Below are 17,500 nucleotides of genomic sequence, written 5' to 3'. Positions count from 1 at the left end.
CCAAATGAGACATTCTCTATTAGATGGAATAGTTTTCAGTATCGGGACCATGATTTCGGTCCTAACTTGTTTGCCGGTCCTCATATGGAAGATACTTTTTCCTTGTTGATGTCTCAAGAAGGGTAGAAATACAAGAACACACACACACTGTATGAATGTTGTCATTAAAGTCCTGAGGTCACTGATGATGATGAAAATTGATGAAGGATAAAAATGAAGATGATTAAAGAATGAGATGAAAGTAAAGATGATATAGAGGATAAGCATGATGATTAAACCCACGGACACTAGACGAATGTGGCAGTGCAAATATGTCGTCACCCCCTGTCTATGTGACAACAACATCCGCTTTCTCAACGGCCTCAACAACCACTTTGCGAGGTTTGAGGTTTGAAATCCAAAAACTTTTCCCTGATGAGCAGCCGCTCAACCTGTCCGGAGAACCCTGAGGAGAGTGAACCAGCGGGACCGGATGACATCCCGGGCAAGGTGCTCAAGGGATGTGCAGACCAGCTGGCTGGGGTTTTCACAGACATCTTCAACACCTCGCTGACCCAGGCTGTGGTTCCATCATGTTTTAAGACGGCCACAATCATTCCAGTACCTAAAAAACCCCCACAATCTCCTCCCTTAATGATTATCGCCCCGTGGCTCTCACCCCCGTCATAATGAAGTGCTTCGAGAGACTGGTAAAGGAACACATTGTCTCCAGACTCCCCCCCCCCCCCACATTCGACCCAGTTTTCTTATCGCCCTAACCACTCCACAGAGGACGCCATCTCCTCTGCACTCCAACTGAGCTTAGAACACCTGGAAGGAAAGGACACACACGTGCGGATGTTGTTTCTGGACTTCAGCTCGGCGTTCAACACCATCATCCCGCAGCACTTGGTGAGCAAACTGACCACCCTTGGATTCAGTACCCCCCTGTGGAGAGGCGGAGCCGGCAGTCCGACAGCGAGGCAGGGCACGCCGGAGCCCGACCCAAGATGGCGGCGAAGAGGCGCGGACTGCGAGCAAGCAGCGAGGCGGGGCGCGCCGGAATCAACTCCGCAAATATTATCAGGTGTGTGGGTCGCTTTGAATCTCCTCTCGCACTTTATAAAATGGCAGCGGCCGTAAACGCCGGGGGGAGAGACGGAGAGAGAAGGAGCCAAAAGGAAACGGATGCTGAACAAAAGCGAGAGAGAGCCACGGGAAGACGAAGACGCACGCGACTGAAAAGGTAGAGCGGCAGAGGAAGCAGGACACGGAAGGCTGAAAAGCAACCCTTAGAGACTTTTTATTATTGAAATATAAAAGAAAGTCTAACCTGCGGCACAATGTCCTTCCTTGGTGGTCCTGAGAACCCGAACGACAGCAAGAGACTGTCACAACCCCTTATTCAACTGGCTGCTTGACTTCCTCACAGACAGACTTCAGTCTGTGAGAGTGGGCGACCACAACTTCAGTGCCATCCCCCTGAGCACCGGCTCCCCCCAGGGCTGCGTCCTGAGTCCACTGCTGTTCACATTGATGACCCATGACTGCTGCGCCAGGTCTACTACTAACCACATTGTGAAGTATGCGGATCCGTGACAACAACGACATGGACTACAGGGAGGAGGGGAAACGTCAAGTTGACTGGTGCAGAACCAACAACCTGGTCCTGAACGTCGACAGGACCAAGGAGATCATTGTTGACTTCAGGAGACACCAGTCCAGCCACACTCCACTCTTTACCAACAGCACAGCAGTGGATATCGTAAGCAGCACCACGTTCCTGGTGGTGCAGATAACGGACAACGTGACCTGGTCCCTGCACACTTGTAAAAAGAGCTCAGCAGCAGGAATTCACATTGTAGGAATTTTTAAGAATTTATTTGTAAATTATGGTGGAAAATAAGTATTTGGTCAACCATTCAAAGCTCTCACTGATGGAAGGAGGTTTTGGCTCAAACTCTCACGATACATGGCCTCGTTCATTCTTTCCTTAACACGGATCAATCGTCCTGTCCCTTTAGCAGAAAAACAGCCCAAAGCATGATGTTTCCACCCCCATGCTTCACAGTAGGTATGGTGTTCTTGGGATGCAACTCAGTATTCTTCTTCCTCCAAACACGACAAGTTGAGTTTATACCAAAATGGATACATGGATGATACAGCAGAGGATTGGGAGAATGTCATGTGGTCAGATGAAACCAAAATAGAATTTTTAGGTATCAACTCAACTCGTCGTGTTTGGAGGAAGAAGAATACTGAGTTGCATCCTAAGAACACCATACCTACTGTGAAGCATGGGGGTGGAAACATCATGCATTGGGGCTGTTTTTCTGCTAAGTGGACAGGACGATTGATCCGTGTTAAGGAAAGAATGAATGGGGCCATGTATCGTGAGATTTGAAAAGAGCCCAGCTCCCTCCCCCCATTCTCACCACATTCTACAGCGGCACTATAGAGAGCCTACTGACCAACTGCATCTCTGTCTGGACTGGAGCCTGCGTGCCTCAGACTGGAAGTCTCTGCAGAGGGTGGTGAGGACGGCGGAAAAGATCATTAGGACTCCTCTTTGGCATTGGAATGCGTCCTCATCCTTGCGCTCCGCTTCTCACCTCGGGACACGCCCCCGGCCGCGGACATCCAGGGGCGCGCCGTGTGTGTCTCCGCCCTGCAGCAGCCACCAGCTGCAATTATTCACCGGCAATCAGCACACCTGCCTGTATGAAGGAACTGCCTTCAGAAGCCTGCTCAACTTGCCATCAGGCGCCGGAATATAGTCTTCCGTACAGTAAGCGGTAATCGGATGCTTTATGAAATCTTGCTCTCTTTCTGTTTTCCCTCCGTGTTTGGTTGTCGTGTCGTATCGATCCTGTTGCAGACCTCCGTTTACTGTGTTTGACGTTGCTGTGTCTCGTCATTGCTCGTCTTCGTTCCCCTGCTTCCCGGACTGCCTCTTGGATCTTGACCTGCGGCTTGGACACGGACTTCTCTCTCCCCTGGACTTCCTCATCTCTCGTTCAACACTTGGTAACACACACTTCAACTGACCACACACATAGTCTGCACACTCTTGGATCTCGTTCACACTCCATTTCCTTAGTTTATATTATTATTGTGTTATTATATATATATATATATATATATATATATATATATATATATATATATATATATATATATATATATATATATATATATATATATATATAAAAGAAATCTTTGAAATTGCAGCACGGTGGCAGAGGAGTTAGTGCGTCTGCCTCACAATACGAAGGTCCTGATTAGTCCTGGGTTCAATCCCGGGCTCGGGATCTTTCTGTGTGGAGTTTGCATGTTCTCCCCGTGAATGCGTGGGTTCCCATCTTAAAACTCATCTGTATACTCTAGCCTTTAAATAGACCTCCTTTTTAGACCAGTTGATCTGCCGCTTCTTTTCTTTCTCCTATGTCCCCCCCTCCCTTGTGGAGGGGGTCCGGTCCGATGACCATGGATGAAGTATTGACTGTCCAGAGTCGAGACCCAGGATGGACCGCTCGTCGGGACCCAGGATGGACCGCTCGCCTGTATCGGTTGGGGACATCTCTACGCTGCTGATCCGCTTGAGATGGTTTCCTGTGGACGGGACTCTCGCGGCTGTGTTGGAGCCACTATGGATTGAACTTTCACAGTATCATGTTAGACCCGCTCGACATCCATTGCTTTCGGTCCCCTAGAGGGGGGGGGGTTGCCCACATCTGAGGTCCTCTCCAAGGTTTCTCATAGTCAGCATTGTCACTGGCGTCCCACTGAATGTGAATTCTCCCTGCCCACTGGGTGTGAGTTTTCCTTGCCCTTTTGTGGGTTCTTCCGAGAATGTTGTAGTCGTAATGATTTGTGCAGTCCTTTGAGACATTTGTGATTTGGGGCTATATAAATAAACATTGATTGATTGATTGATTCCCTCCAGGTACTCCGGCTTCCTCCCACTGCCAAAAAACATGCACCTGGGGATAAGTTGATTGGCAACACAAAATTGTCCCTAGTGTGTGAATGTGAGTGTGAATGTTGTCTGTCTATCTGTTGGCCCTGCGATGAGGTGGCGACTCGTCCAGGGTGTACACCGCCTTCCGCCCGATTATAGCTGAGGGAGGCATTAGCGCCCCCCGCTACCCCAAAGGGAATAAGCAGTAGAAAATGGATGGATGGATGGATGGACATTACCATCCACTGGTGTCAGTTGCCGTCACCTCCCTGTTTAACCATAACACTCTTCCTTCTATCCAGGAAATCACAAAAAGCCGCCGCCTGACCAGGGTTTAGAAAATCTGTAGAGACTCCTATCTGTAGAGACTCCTCCCACCCCCATCAAGGAGTGTTGTCACTGCTGGACTCTAGAAAGAGGTTCCTCCATAGCAGAACCTCCAGGTTCTGTAACAGCTTCTTCCCTCAGGCCATCAGAATCTTGAACGCATCATAGTAATCCCCTCAATTCCCCCCCAAAAACGGATTGACTGGCTGGAATATAAAGACAATGGATGCATGTGCAAAAGTGCAATATATTTATCTGTACAGTAATATATGTATTTATATCTGCACCTTATTGCTTTTTTATCCTGCACTACAACGAGCTAACGCAACAAAATTTCGTTCTTATCAGTACTGTAAAGTTCAAATTTGAATGACAGGAAAAGGAAGTCTAAGTCTCTAATGATCATTGTGACAGACTCCTGCCGTCGTCGTGTGGGTTGCGTGGACCACCCGGGAAGGACATCGCTTTTCAGCACAGGTTTGACTCTTTGTTTTTCAATAAAGTTTTTTTGGCAGCTAGGATCACTCTTTCACCTCCTCTCCGCTGCTCGTTCCTCGGTCACTCTTTCAGGCGGCCACAGCGTCGTCTCTCGTGTGCTGTTCTCTGTCACTGTTTGATCGCTCCTGCGCTGCATCTGCTGCGGACACTCCACCTCCCCTCCCCTATCTTTCCTCCTTCTCCCCTTTTATATACTGCGAGGAGATACAGTGGGGCAAAAAAGTATTTAGTCAGCCAGCGATTGTGCAAGTTCTCCCACTTCAAATGATGACAGAGGTCTGTAATTTTCATCATAGGTACACTTCAACTGTGAGAGACAGAATGTGGAAAAAAATCCAGGAATTCACATTGTAGGAATTTTAAAGAATTTCTTTGTAAATTATGGTGGAAAATAAGTATTTGGTAAACTATTCAAAGCTCTCACTGATGGAAGGAGGTTTTGGCTCCAAATCTCACGATACATGGCCCCATTCATTCTTTGTGAATTGAAGTGAATTATATTTATATAGCGCTTTTTCTCTAGTGACTCAAAGCGCTTTACATAGTGAAACCCAATATCTAAGTTACATTCAAACCAGTGTGGGTGGCACTGGGAGCAGGTGGGTAAAGTGTCTTGCCCAAGGACACAACGGCAGTGACTAGGTTGGCAGAGGCGGGAATCGAACCTGCAACCCTCAAGTTGCTGGCACGGCCACTCTACCAACCAAGCTAAACCGCCCCACGGATCAATCGTCCTGTCCTCTTAGCAGAAAAACAGCCCCAAAGCATGATGTTTCCACCCCCATGCTTCACAGTAGGTGTGGTGTTCTTGGGATGCAACTCAGTATTCTTCTTCCTCCAAACACCACGAGTTGAGTTTATACCAAAATGGATACATGGATGATACAGCAGAGGATTGGGATAATGTCATGTGGTCAGATGAAACCAAAAAATAATTTTTTGGTATAAACTCAACTCGTTGTGTTTGGAGGAAGAAGAATACTGAGTTGCATCCCAAGAACACCATACCTACTGTGAAGCATGGGGCTGGAAACATCAAGCTTTGGGGCTGTTTTTCTGCTAAGGGGACAGGACGATTGATCCGTGTTAAGGAAAGAATGAAGGGGGCCATGTATCGTGAGATTTGGATCCAAAACCTCCTTCCATCAATGAGAGCTTTGAATGGTTGACCAAATACTTGTTTTCCACCATAATTTACAAAAAAATTATTTAAAATTCCTACAATGTGAATTCCTGGAGTTTTTTTCCACATTCTGTCTCTCACAGTTGAAGTGTACCTATGATGAAAATTACAGACCTCTGTCATCATTTTAAGTGGGAGAACTTGCACAATCAGTGGCTGACTAGATACTTTTTTGCCCCACTGTTTGTAGATTGATTACTGGTGTGTAACCCACGCACCTGATCTGGATTGCAATGGCGTTGCTCTCCGTTCCGCCGCATTCCCCGCCTCCTCACCGCCATCTTGAGCAGGGCTACAGGGTGACCTGCCCCTTCATCGTCGCGTCGGCTCCTTCTTTCCACAATCATTAAAACGAGGACTATGATTAAGACGGCAATTAGAATGACAACGTTAACGACGAGGATGATGATGTTTGTTATGAAGATGACAACGAAGTTGAAGGAGATGACGATGATCCCACGCCGAGGTCAGGGTTCGCGCATGTCAAATGACCTTTTGACCTCAGACATCAGCTGAATTGGAAAGGAGACTGCCGGTCAGGGGGCGACTGCGGCTCTGGCTTCCATCTGCTGACTCAGCAACACGGCGACATTTGCCTCCGTTTTTGTGCCAGCAACAAGACAGACAGACAAGGAGGAGGACGGGTGTGTTGCTCAAAGCTCCCTGGGCGCACATAAAACAAACGCACACACACTGAAACACACACACACACACACACTAGACTGAAGTATCGATGGTGGAAGGTGAGAACAGTCACATGATCAACAGCGACTTTAACTTCAATGTTTCACTGTCATCGTACTGTTTTCCTACTGTAGACGTCCTACGGTCTTACTGGGGTCACCAACCTTTTTGAAACCAAGAGCTACTTCTTGGGTACTTATTAACGCCAAGGGCTACCAGTTTGATACACACTTATATAAATTGCCAGAAATAGCCAATTTTTTATCAGTTTACCTTTGATAAATACATCATTTAAGCATTTAAGTCTCATCTTAAAACTCATCTGTATACTCTAGCCTTTAAATAGACCTCCTTTTTAGACCAGTTGATCTGCCGCTTCTTTTCTTTCTCCTATGTCCCCCCCTCCCTTGTGGAGGGGGTCCGGTCCGATGACCATGGATGAAGTACTGACTGTCCAGAGTCGAGACCCAGGATGGACCGCTCGCCTGTATCGTTGGGGACATCTCTACGCTGCTGATCCGCTTGAGATGGTTTCCTGTGGACGGGACTCTCGCTGCTGTCTTGGAGCCACTATGGATTGAACTTTCACAGTATCATGTTAGACCCGCTCGACATCCATTGCTTTCGGTCCCCTAGAGGGGGGGGGTTGCCCACATCTGAGGTCCTCTCCAAGGTTTCTCATAGTCAGCATTGTCACTGGCGTCCCACTGGATGTGAATTCTCCCTGCCCACTGGGTGTGAGTTTTCCTTGCCCTTTTGTGGGTTCTTCCGAGGATGTTGTAGTCGTAATGATTTGTGCAGTCCTTTGAGACATTTGTGATTTGGGGCTATATAAATAAACATTGATTGATTGATTGATTGATCCATATATACATATATATATATCTATAAAAGAATGGGTATTTCTGTCTGTCATTCCGGCGTACATTTTTTTTCCTTTTACGGAAAGTTTTTTGTAGAGAATAAACGATGAAAAAAAACCACTTCATTCAACGGTTTAAAAGAGGAGAAAAAAACAACAAAAAAGAAAATTAAATTTTGAAACATAGTTTATCTTCAATTTCGACTCTTTAAAATTCAAAATTCACCCGAAAAAAAAGAAGAGAAAAACTAGCTAATTTGAATCTTCTTGAAAAATTTAAAAAATAATTTATGGAACATCATTAGTAATTTTTCCTATCCATCCATCCATTTCCTACCGCTTATTCCCTTTCGGGGTCGCGGGGGGCGCTGGCGCCTATCTCAGCTACAATCGGGCGGAAGGCAGGGTACACCCTGGACAAGTCGCCACCTCATCGCAGGGCCAACACAGATAGACATTTTGAACCCTAATTAAGATTAATTTTAAAACTTTGATGACATGTTTTAAATAAGTTAAAATCCGATCTGCACTTTGTTGGAATATATAACAAATTGGACCAAGCTATAATTCTAACAAAGACAAATCATTATTTCTTCTAGATTTTCCTGGACAAAAATTTTAAAAGAAAATCAAAAGACTTTGAAATAAGATTTAAATTTGATTCTAAAGATGTTCTAGATTTGCCAGAATATTTTTGGGGAATTTTAATCATAATAAGTTTGAAGAAATACTTCACAAATATTCTTTGTCGAAAAAACAGATGTTAAAATGTATTTATTATTCTTTACAATAAACAAAAATAAATTTACTTCATCATTGATTTAAATTGTCAGGAAAGAAGAGGAAGGAATTTAAAAGGTAAAAAGGTATATGTGTTTAAAAACCCTAAAATCATTTTTAAGGTTGTATTTTTTCTCTAAAATTGTCTTTCTGAAAGTTATAAGAAGCAAAGTAAAAACATAAATGAATTTATTTAAACAAGTGAAGATCAAGTTTTTAAAATATCTTCTTGGATTTTCAAATTCTATTTGAGTTTTGTCTCTCTTAGAATTAAAAATGTCAAGCAAAGCGAGACCAGCTTGCTGGTAAATAAATACAATTTAAAAAAATAGAGGCAGCTCACTGGTAAGTGCTGCTATTTGAGCTATTTTTTAGAACAGGCCAGCGGGCGACTCATCTGGTCCTTACGTTGGTGACCCCTGCTGTACACCTACTACTGTACACCCCTGCTGTACACCTACTACTGTACACCCCTGCTGTACACCTACTACTGTACACCCCTGCTGTACACCTACTACTGTACACCCCTGCTGTACACCTACTACTGTACACCCCTGCTGTACACCTACTACTGTACACCCCTGCTGTACACCTACTACTGTACACCCCTGCTGTACACCTACTACTGTACACCCCTGCTGTACACCTACTACTGTACACCCCTGCTGTACACCTACTACTGTACACCCCTGCTGTACACCTACTACTGTACACCCCTGCTGTACACCTACTACTGTACACCCCTGCTGTACACCTACTACTGTACATGTCCGACTGTCCCAGAGGTGACCTTGTGACCCCGTGACCAGGCAGGAGGAGGACAGCGTGTTGTAAAGTCAGTGTGCTATCAGAGGACAAACAAGGGCGATAGAGCACACAGAAGCACAAAAAGAAGCTCCGCCCACTCCCCCTTTGAGCCAATCAGAAGGGTTAATATTGACACAAGCGGCTGTTGACTCCCATTAATGATTGGCAGGCTTTTATTGTGAAGGAGCGCCAGCGACACGGCACAGGAAGTCAACTGTTCCGTAGAGATGTCCTACCGAAAGAGAGGATCAGGTCAAGACCGGGTCAAATGAACATGGCCTTGAGTTCTGTTGTGGTTCGGTCCACAGTGGGCCAGGTGAGGCCAGGTGAGGAGACTTTGGACTTCAGTAGGACACTGGTTCACGTTGCAGCTGAAGATCCTGGAAGAAAAACTTGGTATATTGAGATGTTTACTCACACATGTAGTCGGAAACGTAGTCAGTCAGTCATGTAAACAGTCATGTTAGGTGTAGGATTTGTCAGGTAGTCACACATGCAGTCAGTCATCTAGTCACACACGTTGTCGGTCATGTAGTCATCTAATCAGTCGTGTAGTGTCAGGTAGTCAGACATATAAACAGTCTTGTCTTCGGACATGCATCAGTCATGTAGTATGTCATTTAATCATGCAGTCAATCTGAGTCATGTAGTGAGTCTACAGTCGGTCATGTAGGGTCAGTTAGGTAGTCAGCCATGCATCAGTCATCTAGTCAGTCATGTAGTCAATTTTTAAGTCAGTCATTAAGTCAGTCATGTTCAGTGTTGTGGTCAGTCATGCATCAGTCATGCATCAGTCATGTAGTCAATTTTTAAGTCCGTTTTTTAGTCAGTCATGTAGTCAGTCATTAGTCATGTTCAGTGTTGTGGTCAGTAATGCATCAGTCATGTAGTCAGTCATGTAGTCAATTTTCAAGTCAGTTTATATAGTCAGTCATGTAGTCAGCCATTAAGTCACTCATGTTCAGTCTTGTGGTCAGTCATGCATCAGTCATGTAGTCAATTTTTAAGTCAGTTTTTTAGTCAGTCATTAAGTCAGTCATGTTCAGTCTTGTGGTCAGTCGTGCATCAGTCACGTAGTCAGACATGCATCAGTAATGTAGTTAGTCATGTTCAGTCTTGTGGTCAGTCATGCATCAGTCATGTAGTCATTTTTTTAGTCAGTCATGGTCAGTCTTATGGTCAGTCTTGTAGTCAGTCATGCATCAGTCATGTACTGTAGTCAGTTTTTAGTCAGTCATGCATCAGTCATGTAGTCAATCATGTAGTCAGTTTTTTAGTCATGTAGTCAGTCATGTTCAGTCTTGTGGTCAGTCACGTAGTCAGTTTTTTAGTCAGTCATGTTCAGTCTTATAGTCAGTCATGTAGTCAATCATGTAGTCAGTTTTTTAGTCATGTAGTCAGTCATGTTCAGTCTTGTGGTCAGTCACGTAGTCAGTTTTTTAGTCAGTCATGTTCAGTCTTATGGTCAGTCATGTAGTCAATCATGTAGTCAGTTTTTTAGTCATGTAGTCAGTCATGTTCAGTCTTGTGGTCAGTCATGCATCAGTCATTAAGTCAGTCATGTTCAGTCTTATGGTCAGTCATGTAGTCAATCATGTAGTCAGTTTTTTAGTCAGTCATGTTCAGTCTTATGGTCAGTCATGTAGTCAATCATGTAGTCAGTTTTTTAGTCATGTAGTCAGTCATGTTCAGTCTTGTGGTCAGTCACGTAGTCAGTTTTTTAGTCAGTCATGTTCAGTCTTATGGTCAGTCATGTAGTCAATCATGTAGTCAGTTTTTTAGTCATGTAGTCAGTCATGTTCAGTCTTGTGGTCAGTCACGTAGTCAGTTTTTTAGTCAGTCATGTTCAGTCTTGTGGTCAGTCATGCATCAGTCATTAAGTCAGTCATGTTCAGTCTTATGGTCAGTCATGTAGTCAGTTTTTTAGTCAGTCATGTTCAGTCTTATGGTCAGTCTTGTAGTCAGTCATGCATCAGTCATGTACTGTAGTCAGTTTTTAGTCAGTCATGCATCAGTCATGTAGTCAATCATGTAGTCAGTTTTTTAGTCATGTAGTCAGTCATGTTCAGTCTTGTGGTCAGTCACGTAGTCAGTTTTTTAGTCAGTCATGTTCAGTCTTGTGGTCAGTCACGTAGTCAGTTTTTTAGTCAGTCATGTTCAGTCTTGTGGTCAGTCGTGCATCAGTCACGTAGTCAGTCATGTGGCCAGTCATGCATCAGTCATGTAGTCAGTTTTTTAGTAAGTCATGTTCAGGCTTGTGGTCAGTCATGCATCAGTCACGTAGTCAGACATGCATCAGTAATGTAGTTAGTCATGTTCAGTCTTGTGGTCAGTCATGCATCAGTCATGTAGTCATTTTTTTAGTCAGTCATGGTCAGTCTTATGGTCAGTCTTGTAGTCAGTCATGCATCAGTCATGTACTGTAGTCAGTTTTTAGTCAGTCATGCATCAGTCATGTAGTCAATCATGTAGTCAGTTTTTTAGTCATGTAGTCAGTCATGTTCAGTCTTGTGGTCAGTCACGTAGTCAGTTTTTTAGTCAGTCATGTTCAGTCTTATGGTCAGTCATGTAGTCAATCATGTAGTCAGTTTTTTAGTCAGTCATGTTCAGTCTTGTGGTCAGTCATTAAGTCAGTCATGTGGTCAGTCATGCATCAGTCATGTAGTCAGTCATGTGGTCAGTCATGCATCAGTCATGCAGTCAGTCATGTGGTCAGTCATGCATCAGTCATGTAGTCAGTTTTTTACTAAGTCATGTTCAGTCTTTTGGTCAGTCATGCATCAGTCATTAAGTTAGTCATGTAGTCAGTTTTTTACTAAGTCATGTTCAGTCTTTTGGTCAGTCATGCATCAGTCATTAAGTCAGTCATGTAGTCAGGCATTAAGTCAGTCTAGTAGGTGGTCATGCAGTTAACAGGAAGTCAGTCATCAGTCACATGATCAGTCATATAAAGAGTCACGTTTGGGGCGGCGTGGCTCGGATGGTGGAGCCGCCGTCCAGAAACTGGACGGTTCCTGGTACGAATCCAGCTTCTGGCATCTTGGTCACTGCTATCGTGTCTACAAACCCACCATATAGTTTGAGTCCATTGTTCTTATTATGATGTAGTCAGTGGTGTAATCACAAAGTCAGCCAGGAGCCCTCACAAAAATGTACGGAAATAAAACATCCACTAAATGATGGCGATGACCCTGCTTAGGTCTTGTTTTTTTATTGGCTAACCAAACAAACAGGAGGGTCCTCACGCCGTCTTGTAAACACACCAAACCCTCTGCTGGGATACAATCATGGAAATCCTTCCCTTTTTGGACAGTTACTGCATGAGCATCGATAACGTTAGCAGCCTTGTAATAAATGTGCCCTTACACTTCAGTGCATGAACGTTGACGGGTGTCTGGCAACCTTGGTTGTCTATCTGCCCAAGGGATTCATTTAGCACCGCCAGATCCCAAAGTTACTAAAAATCAGCAATCAATTATTGATACTTTTATACATAATTATTATTACATGCGTGGACAGCAACTATAAAGTACTCGGACTCGTTCAACTTAAACACGCTAAAGAAGTCAACAATAAAACTAAATACCAAGAATGGCAATCAAACAGAATTTAAAAGCCTACTGAAATGAGATTTTCTTAATTAAACGGGGATAGCAGCTCCATTCTATGTGTCATACTTGATCATTTCGCGATATTGCCATATTTTTGCTGAAAGGATTTAGTAGAGAACATCGACGATAAAGTTCGCAACTTTTGGTCGCTAATAGAAAAGCCTTGCCTTTACCGGAAGAATGTGCGGGTGACGTCACGAGTTGTAGGGCTCACACATATTCACATTGTTTATTTTTGGAGCCACCAGCAGTAAGAGCAATTCGGACCGAGAAGGCGAAATTTCCCCATTAATTTGAGCGAGGATAAAAGATTTGTGAATTAGGATATTGATAGTGACGGACTAGAAAAAAAAAAAACAAAGCGACGGCTCCGGGCGGCGGCAGTGTGAGCGTTTCAGATGTAATTAGACACATTTACTAGGATAATTCTGGAAGATCCCTTATCTGCTTATTGTTTTAATAGTGTTTTAGTGAGATTTTAAAGATTGTAAAGACATACCTCGAAGTCTGATGGCTGCGGTGAACACGCAGTGTCTCAGAGAGAAGTCGAGGAGCCAAGCTCAGAGCTGCCTTTTTTGACAGCTGCTGCAGGACGACGAATAATCCACTGATGTCTCCGGTAAGATATATATCCCAATTTCTCCATCCAAAAACACGCTGGTTGACATAGAGAAAACATGTTTGCTTGACCGCTCTGCTTCACAACAAACAAAGAAACACCGGCTGTGTCTCGGTGCTAAAGGCAGCTGCAATCCACCGTTTTCCACCAACAGCATTGTTCTTTATAGTCTCCATTATTTAATGTACAAAGTGCAGAAGATTCAGCAACACAGAAGTCCAAAATACTGTGTAATCACGCGGTTAAAGCAGACGACTTTTAGCCACGAGTGGTGCAGCGCTAATATTTCCTGACAGTTTGTGACGTTTTCAACAAGAAACTCGCGGGAAATTTAAAATTGCAATTTAGTAAACTAAAAAGGCCGTATTGGCATGTGTTGCAATGTTAATATTTCATCATTGATATATAAACTATCAGACTGCGTGGTGGCTAGTAGTGGGTTTCAGTAGGCCTTTAGATGCAGAAATAGCTTCAAAAACAAAAACCGATGGCACTGTTTTTTTTTTTTAAGATAAAATCAAATGCACCCAACATTTATTTGTTCATTCAGAGCACAGAAAATATCAAGAGAAAGCAATCATTAAAAAGAGTCACTTTTTCAATTCAGTAAATAAATAAGATGAAAACAGGATTTGACTGTGTTGGTCCAACAAAGCTGATTAGCATGGTGGCTAACTAGCTTCCATTTCATTCTCTTACGTCGCCATGCTGCTGCACACCCATCTGACATAAAAGTCAACAAAGAAGCTAGCGGCGTGAGTCGGGGGGGGAGAGGTGTTACATGCTTACAAACGTCAACAGACTGATAAACAACATGAGCAGTGATTTTTCCACATGCTAATAGACAAATAACGTTTGAAGAACATGCTAATAAACTTAGCCCAGTGCGGTGAACAATGCTACTAAACATCCAGCGACAGCCATGCTAAGGAGAAATAAAAGACGAGAATGTTTTGAGTGTCAGGAGACGCCTGCGTCCGATCACACAGGGGCGTGGCTAAAAAAACATGTCTTTTGTGACGAGTGCTTTGGAAAAAAGTGTACAAATCCTCAAGGTGAGGCTCCGCCCACCTGCTCCAGTGTCTTGTTCTATTGGAGCAATCAGTGACACGCGGCTGGCCAATGGCAGCGTCTGTTTTTGAGCGGATGTCACATGACTGTCACCTGGGGGGGCGGAGCGGGGGGGTGATGGCGGTCCAGTCAAAGCGCCTCACTGGCCGCCGTTAGGGGCGGGGCTGGTGTCGTCCGGAGCGGCGGCGGGGGGCTGGACGTTGTCGGCCAGGTTGTGGGCGTGTTCCAGGAAGAGGTCTTTGAGCACGCTCAGTTCCTTGCTGAGCAGCTTGATCTTGGCCTCCAGCCGCTCGTTCTCCTCCTTGAGCTGGTTGACTCGCTGCTGCGTGTCCATGGCCTTCTGCTTGCTACGCATGCGACTCTTCTTCACCGCCAGGTTGTTGCGCTCGCGGCGCTGACGGTACTCGTCGCTGTCCTTGTCCGCCGACGTCTTCTTCATCTTGCCCGGCGCGGCCGCCTTGCCACCTGCGGATGACGGGTGAGCGGGGACCAGCTGGGGGACCTGCTGCAGAAGCGCGGCGGCGGCGTGGGCCTGACTCTGGATGACGCTCACACCGTGGTGGTCTGAAGATGTGATTTTCGGCTGCGACGGCCGGCTCATTTGGATTCGCGCTAACCAAGGTGTCCTCTCGTATACGAGTGCCAACAGGAAGTGGTGGAGGGCGCCTGCGAGATGACGAAACGTGATGTTAACAAAACACACTTGGTGCTAGTAATCATATATATATATATATATATATATATATAAAAACATATATACATATGTACATACAGTGTATATATATATATGCACGTAAATACATACATATATGTATTTATACATATACATACATACAGTGTATATATACACACATAAATACATATATATATATACACACATACATATATATATAAACATACATACATACATATATATATATATATATATATACACATACATACATATGTACGCATATATATGTATATACACATATACACATGCATATAAATTTACACATACATATAATCATGCATATATATATATATATATACACATATTAATATATATATATATATATATATATATATACACACACACATGCGTATATATACTCACACATGCATATATATACATATATACACATGCATATCCATCCATCCATTTTCTACCGCTTATTCCCTTTGGGGTCGAGGGGGGCGATGGTGCCTATCTCAGCTACAATCGGGCGGAAGGCGGCGTACACCCTGGACAAGTCGCCACCTCATCGCAGACACATGCATATATGTATATATATATATATATATATATATATATATATATATATATATATATATATATATATATATATATATATATATATATATACACATACATACACACACATGTATGCACACACATACAGTACATATACACATACACATATATATATGTGTATATGTATGTGAGTGTGTATGTAAAAGTGTGTATATATATGTGTGTGCATATTTATATGTATATATATATATATATATATATATATATATATATATATATATAAATATAAACACACACACATATATATATACATACACATATATACATATATACACACACATACACATATTCCTCCCCCCGCCCATGACACACTCTAAAATTACTATTAAAAAAACCCATAAAAACATGAAATAAAAGAGTCAATGGGTGAAATGTAACAAGAAAAAGTTGCAATGTTGACCCCATTAACACAAAAATGCCATTTTTTCTTCTCAGAATTGCTCAAAAAATAATAATGAATCGAAATGAATGTTACGAATTATTGACCTATTCAAAAATTCCACTTTGAAATATTTTGGGGGGAATATATTGCATATTTTGTGTGGTTGCCATATAAAAAACAGTTTATTTGAAAAAAAAAAATGCATACAACAGACATGAAACAATTATAAAAATGTATATCAGAAAGACAGATCTGAAGTTTATTCATAGACTTGACTGTTAAAAGTTAAAGGCCTATTGAAACCCACTACTAGCGACCACGCAGTCTGATAGTTTATATATCAATGATGAAATATTAACATTGCAACACATGCCAATACGGCCTTTTTAGTTTACTAAATGACAATTTTAAATTTCCCGCTGAGTTTCTTGTTGAAAAGGTCGCGGAATGATAACGCGTGTTTGTGACGTCTCGGGTTGTAGCGGACATAATAGCCCAGCACCACACACGGCTAAAAGTAGTCTCTTTTCATCGCAAAATTACACAGTAATCTGGACTTCTGTGTTGCTGAATTTTTTGCAATTTGTTCAATAATGGAGACTATAAAGAAGAATGCTGTTGGTGGAAAGCGGTGGATTGCAGCTGCCTTTAGCACCGAAACACAGCCGGTGTTTCTTTGTTTGTTGTGAAGCTTTAACACAGAGCGGTCAAGCGAGCATGTTTCTCTACGTCAACCAGCAAGTTTTTGGATGGGAAAATTGTGATATTAAGTCGGCTCTTACCGGAGACTTCAGTGGATTATGGGACCTCATCCTGCAGCTCAAAAAGGCAGCTGTGATCTTGGCTTTTCGGCTTCTCTGAGAGACACTGGCGTTCACCACAGCCATCCGACTTTCAGGTATGACTTTACAATCTCACTAAAACACTATTAAAACAATAAGCAGATAAGGGAGCTTCCAGAAGTATCTTAGTAAATCTGTCTAATTACATCTGAAACGCCGCATGCCGCTGCCTGAAGCCATCGCCTTGTTGTTGTTTTTTCCTAGTACTTCACTCTAAACGTCCTCATCCACAAATCTTTCATCCTTGCTTCTATTAATGGGGAAATTGTCGCTTTCTCGGTCCGAATAGCACTAGCTACTGCTGGCTATGATTATAAACAATGTGAGGATGTGAGGAGCCCTACAACCCGTGACGTCACCCGCGCACAACGTCTGCTACTTCCGGTAAAGACAAGGCTTTTTTATTAGCGACCAAAAGTTGCGAACTTTATCGTCGATGTTCTCTACTAAATCCTTTCAGCAAAAATATGGCAATATCGCGAAATGATCAAGTATGACACATAGAATGGACCTGCTATCCCCGTTTGAATAAGAAAATCTAATTTCAGTAGGCCTTTAAACAAAAAAAAAGTATGACTCATTTTTAAAACTTATTAGTGG

At 43.2% G+C, this 17,500-nt stretch overlaps 1 protein-coding gene across 1 annotated transcript in view; it reads right to left on the bottom strand.

The window, feature by feature from the left end:
* Positions 1-13,828: 13,828 nt before the first annotated feature.
* Positions 13,829-17,500, bottom strand: part of cebpg (CCAAT enhancer binding protein gamma) — a 6,833-nt gene continuing 3,161 nt past the window's right edge. Inside the window, exon 2 of the mRNA XM_061875861.1 lies at positions 13,829-15,048. Coding sequence (XP_061731845.1) covers positions 14,522-14,983 — 462 coding nt within the window. The 5' untranslated portion in view covers positions 14,984-15,048 and the 3' untranslated portion in view covers positions 13,829-14,521. The remainder of the gene's footprint in view (positions 15,049-17,500) is intronic.

This window comes from Nerophis ophidion, linkage group LG02 (assembly GCF_033978795.1).
Source record: "Nerophis ophidion isolate RoL-2023_Sa linkage group LG02, RoL_Noph_v1.0, whole genome shotgun sequence".
Classification (NCBI taxonomy): Eukaryota; Metazoa; Chordata; class Actinopteri; order Syngnathiformes; family Syngnathidae; genus Nerophis; species Nerophis ophidion.
This window is presented reverse-complemented; position numbering and strand designations above follow the sequence as displayed.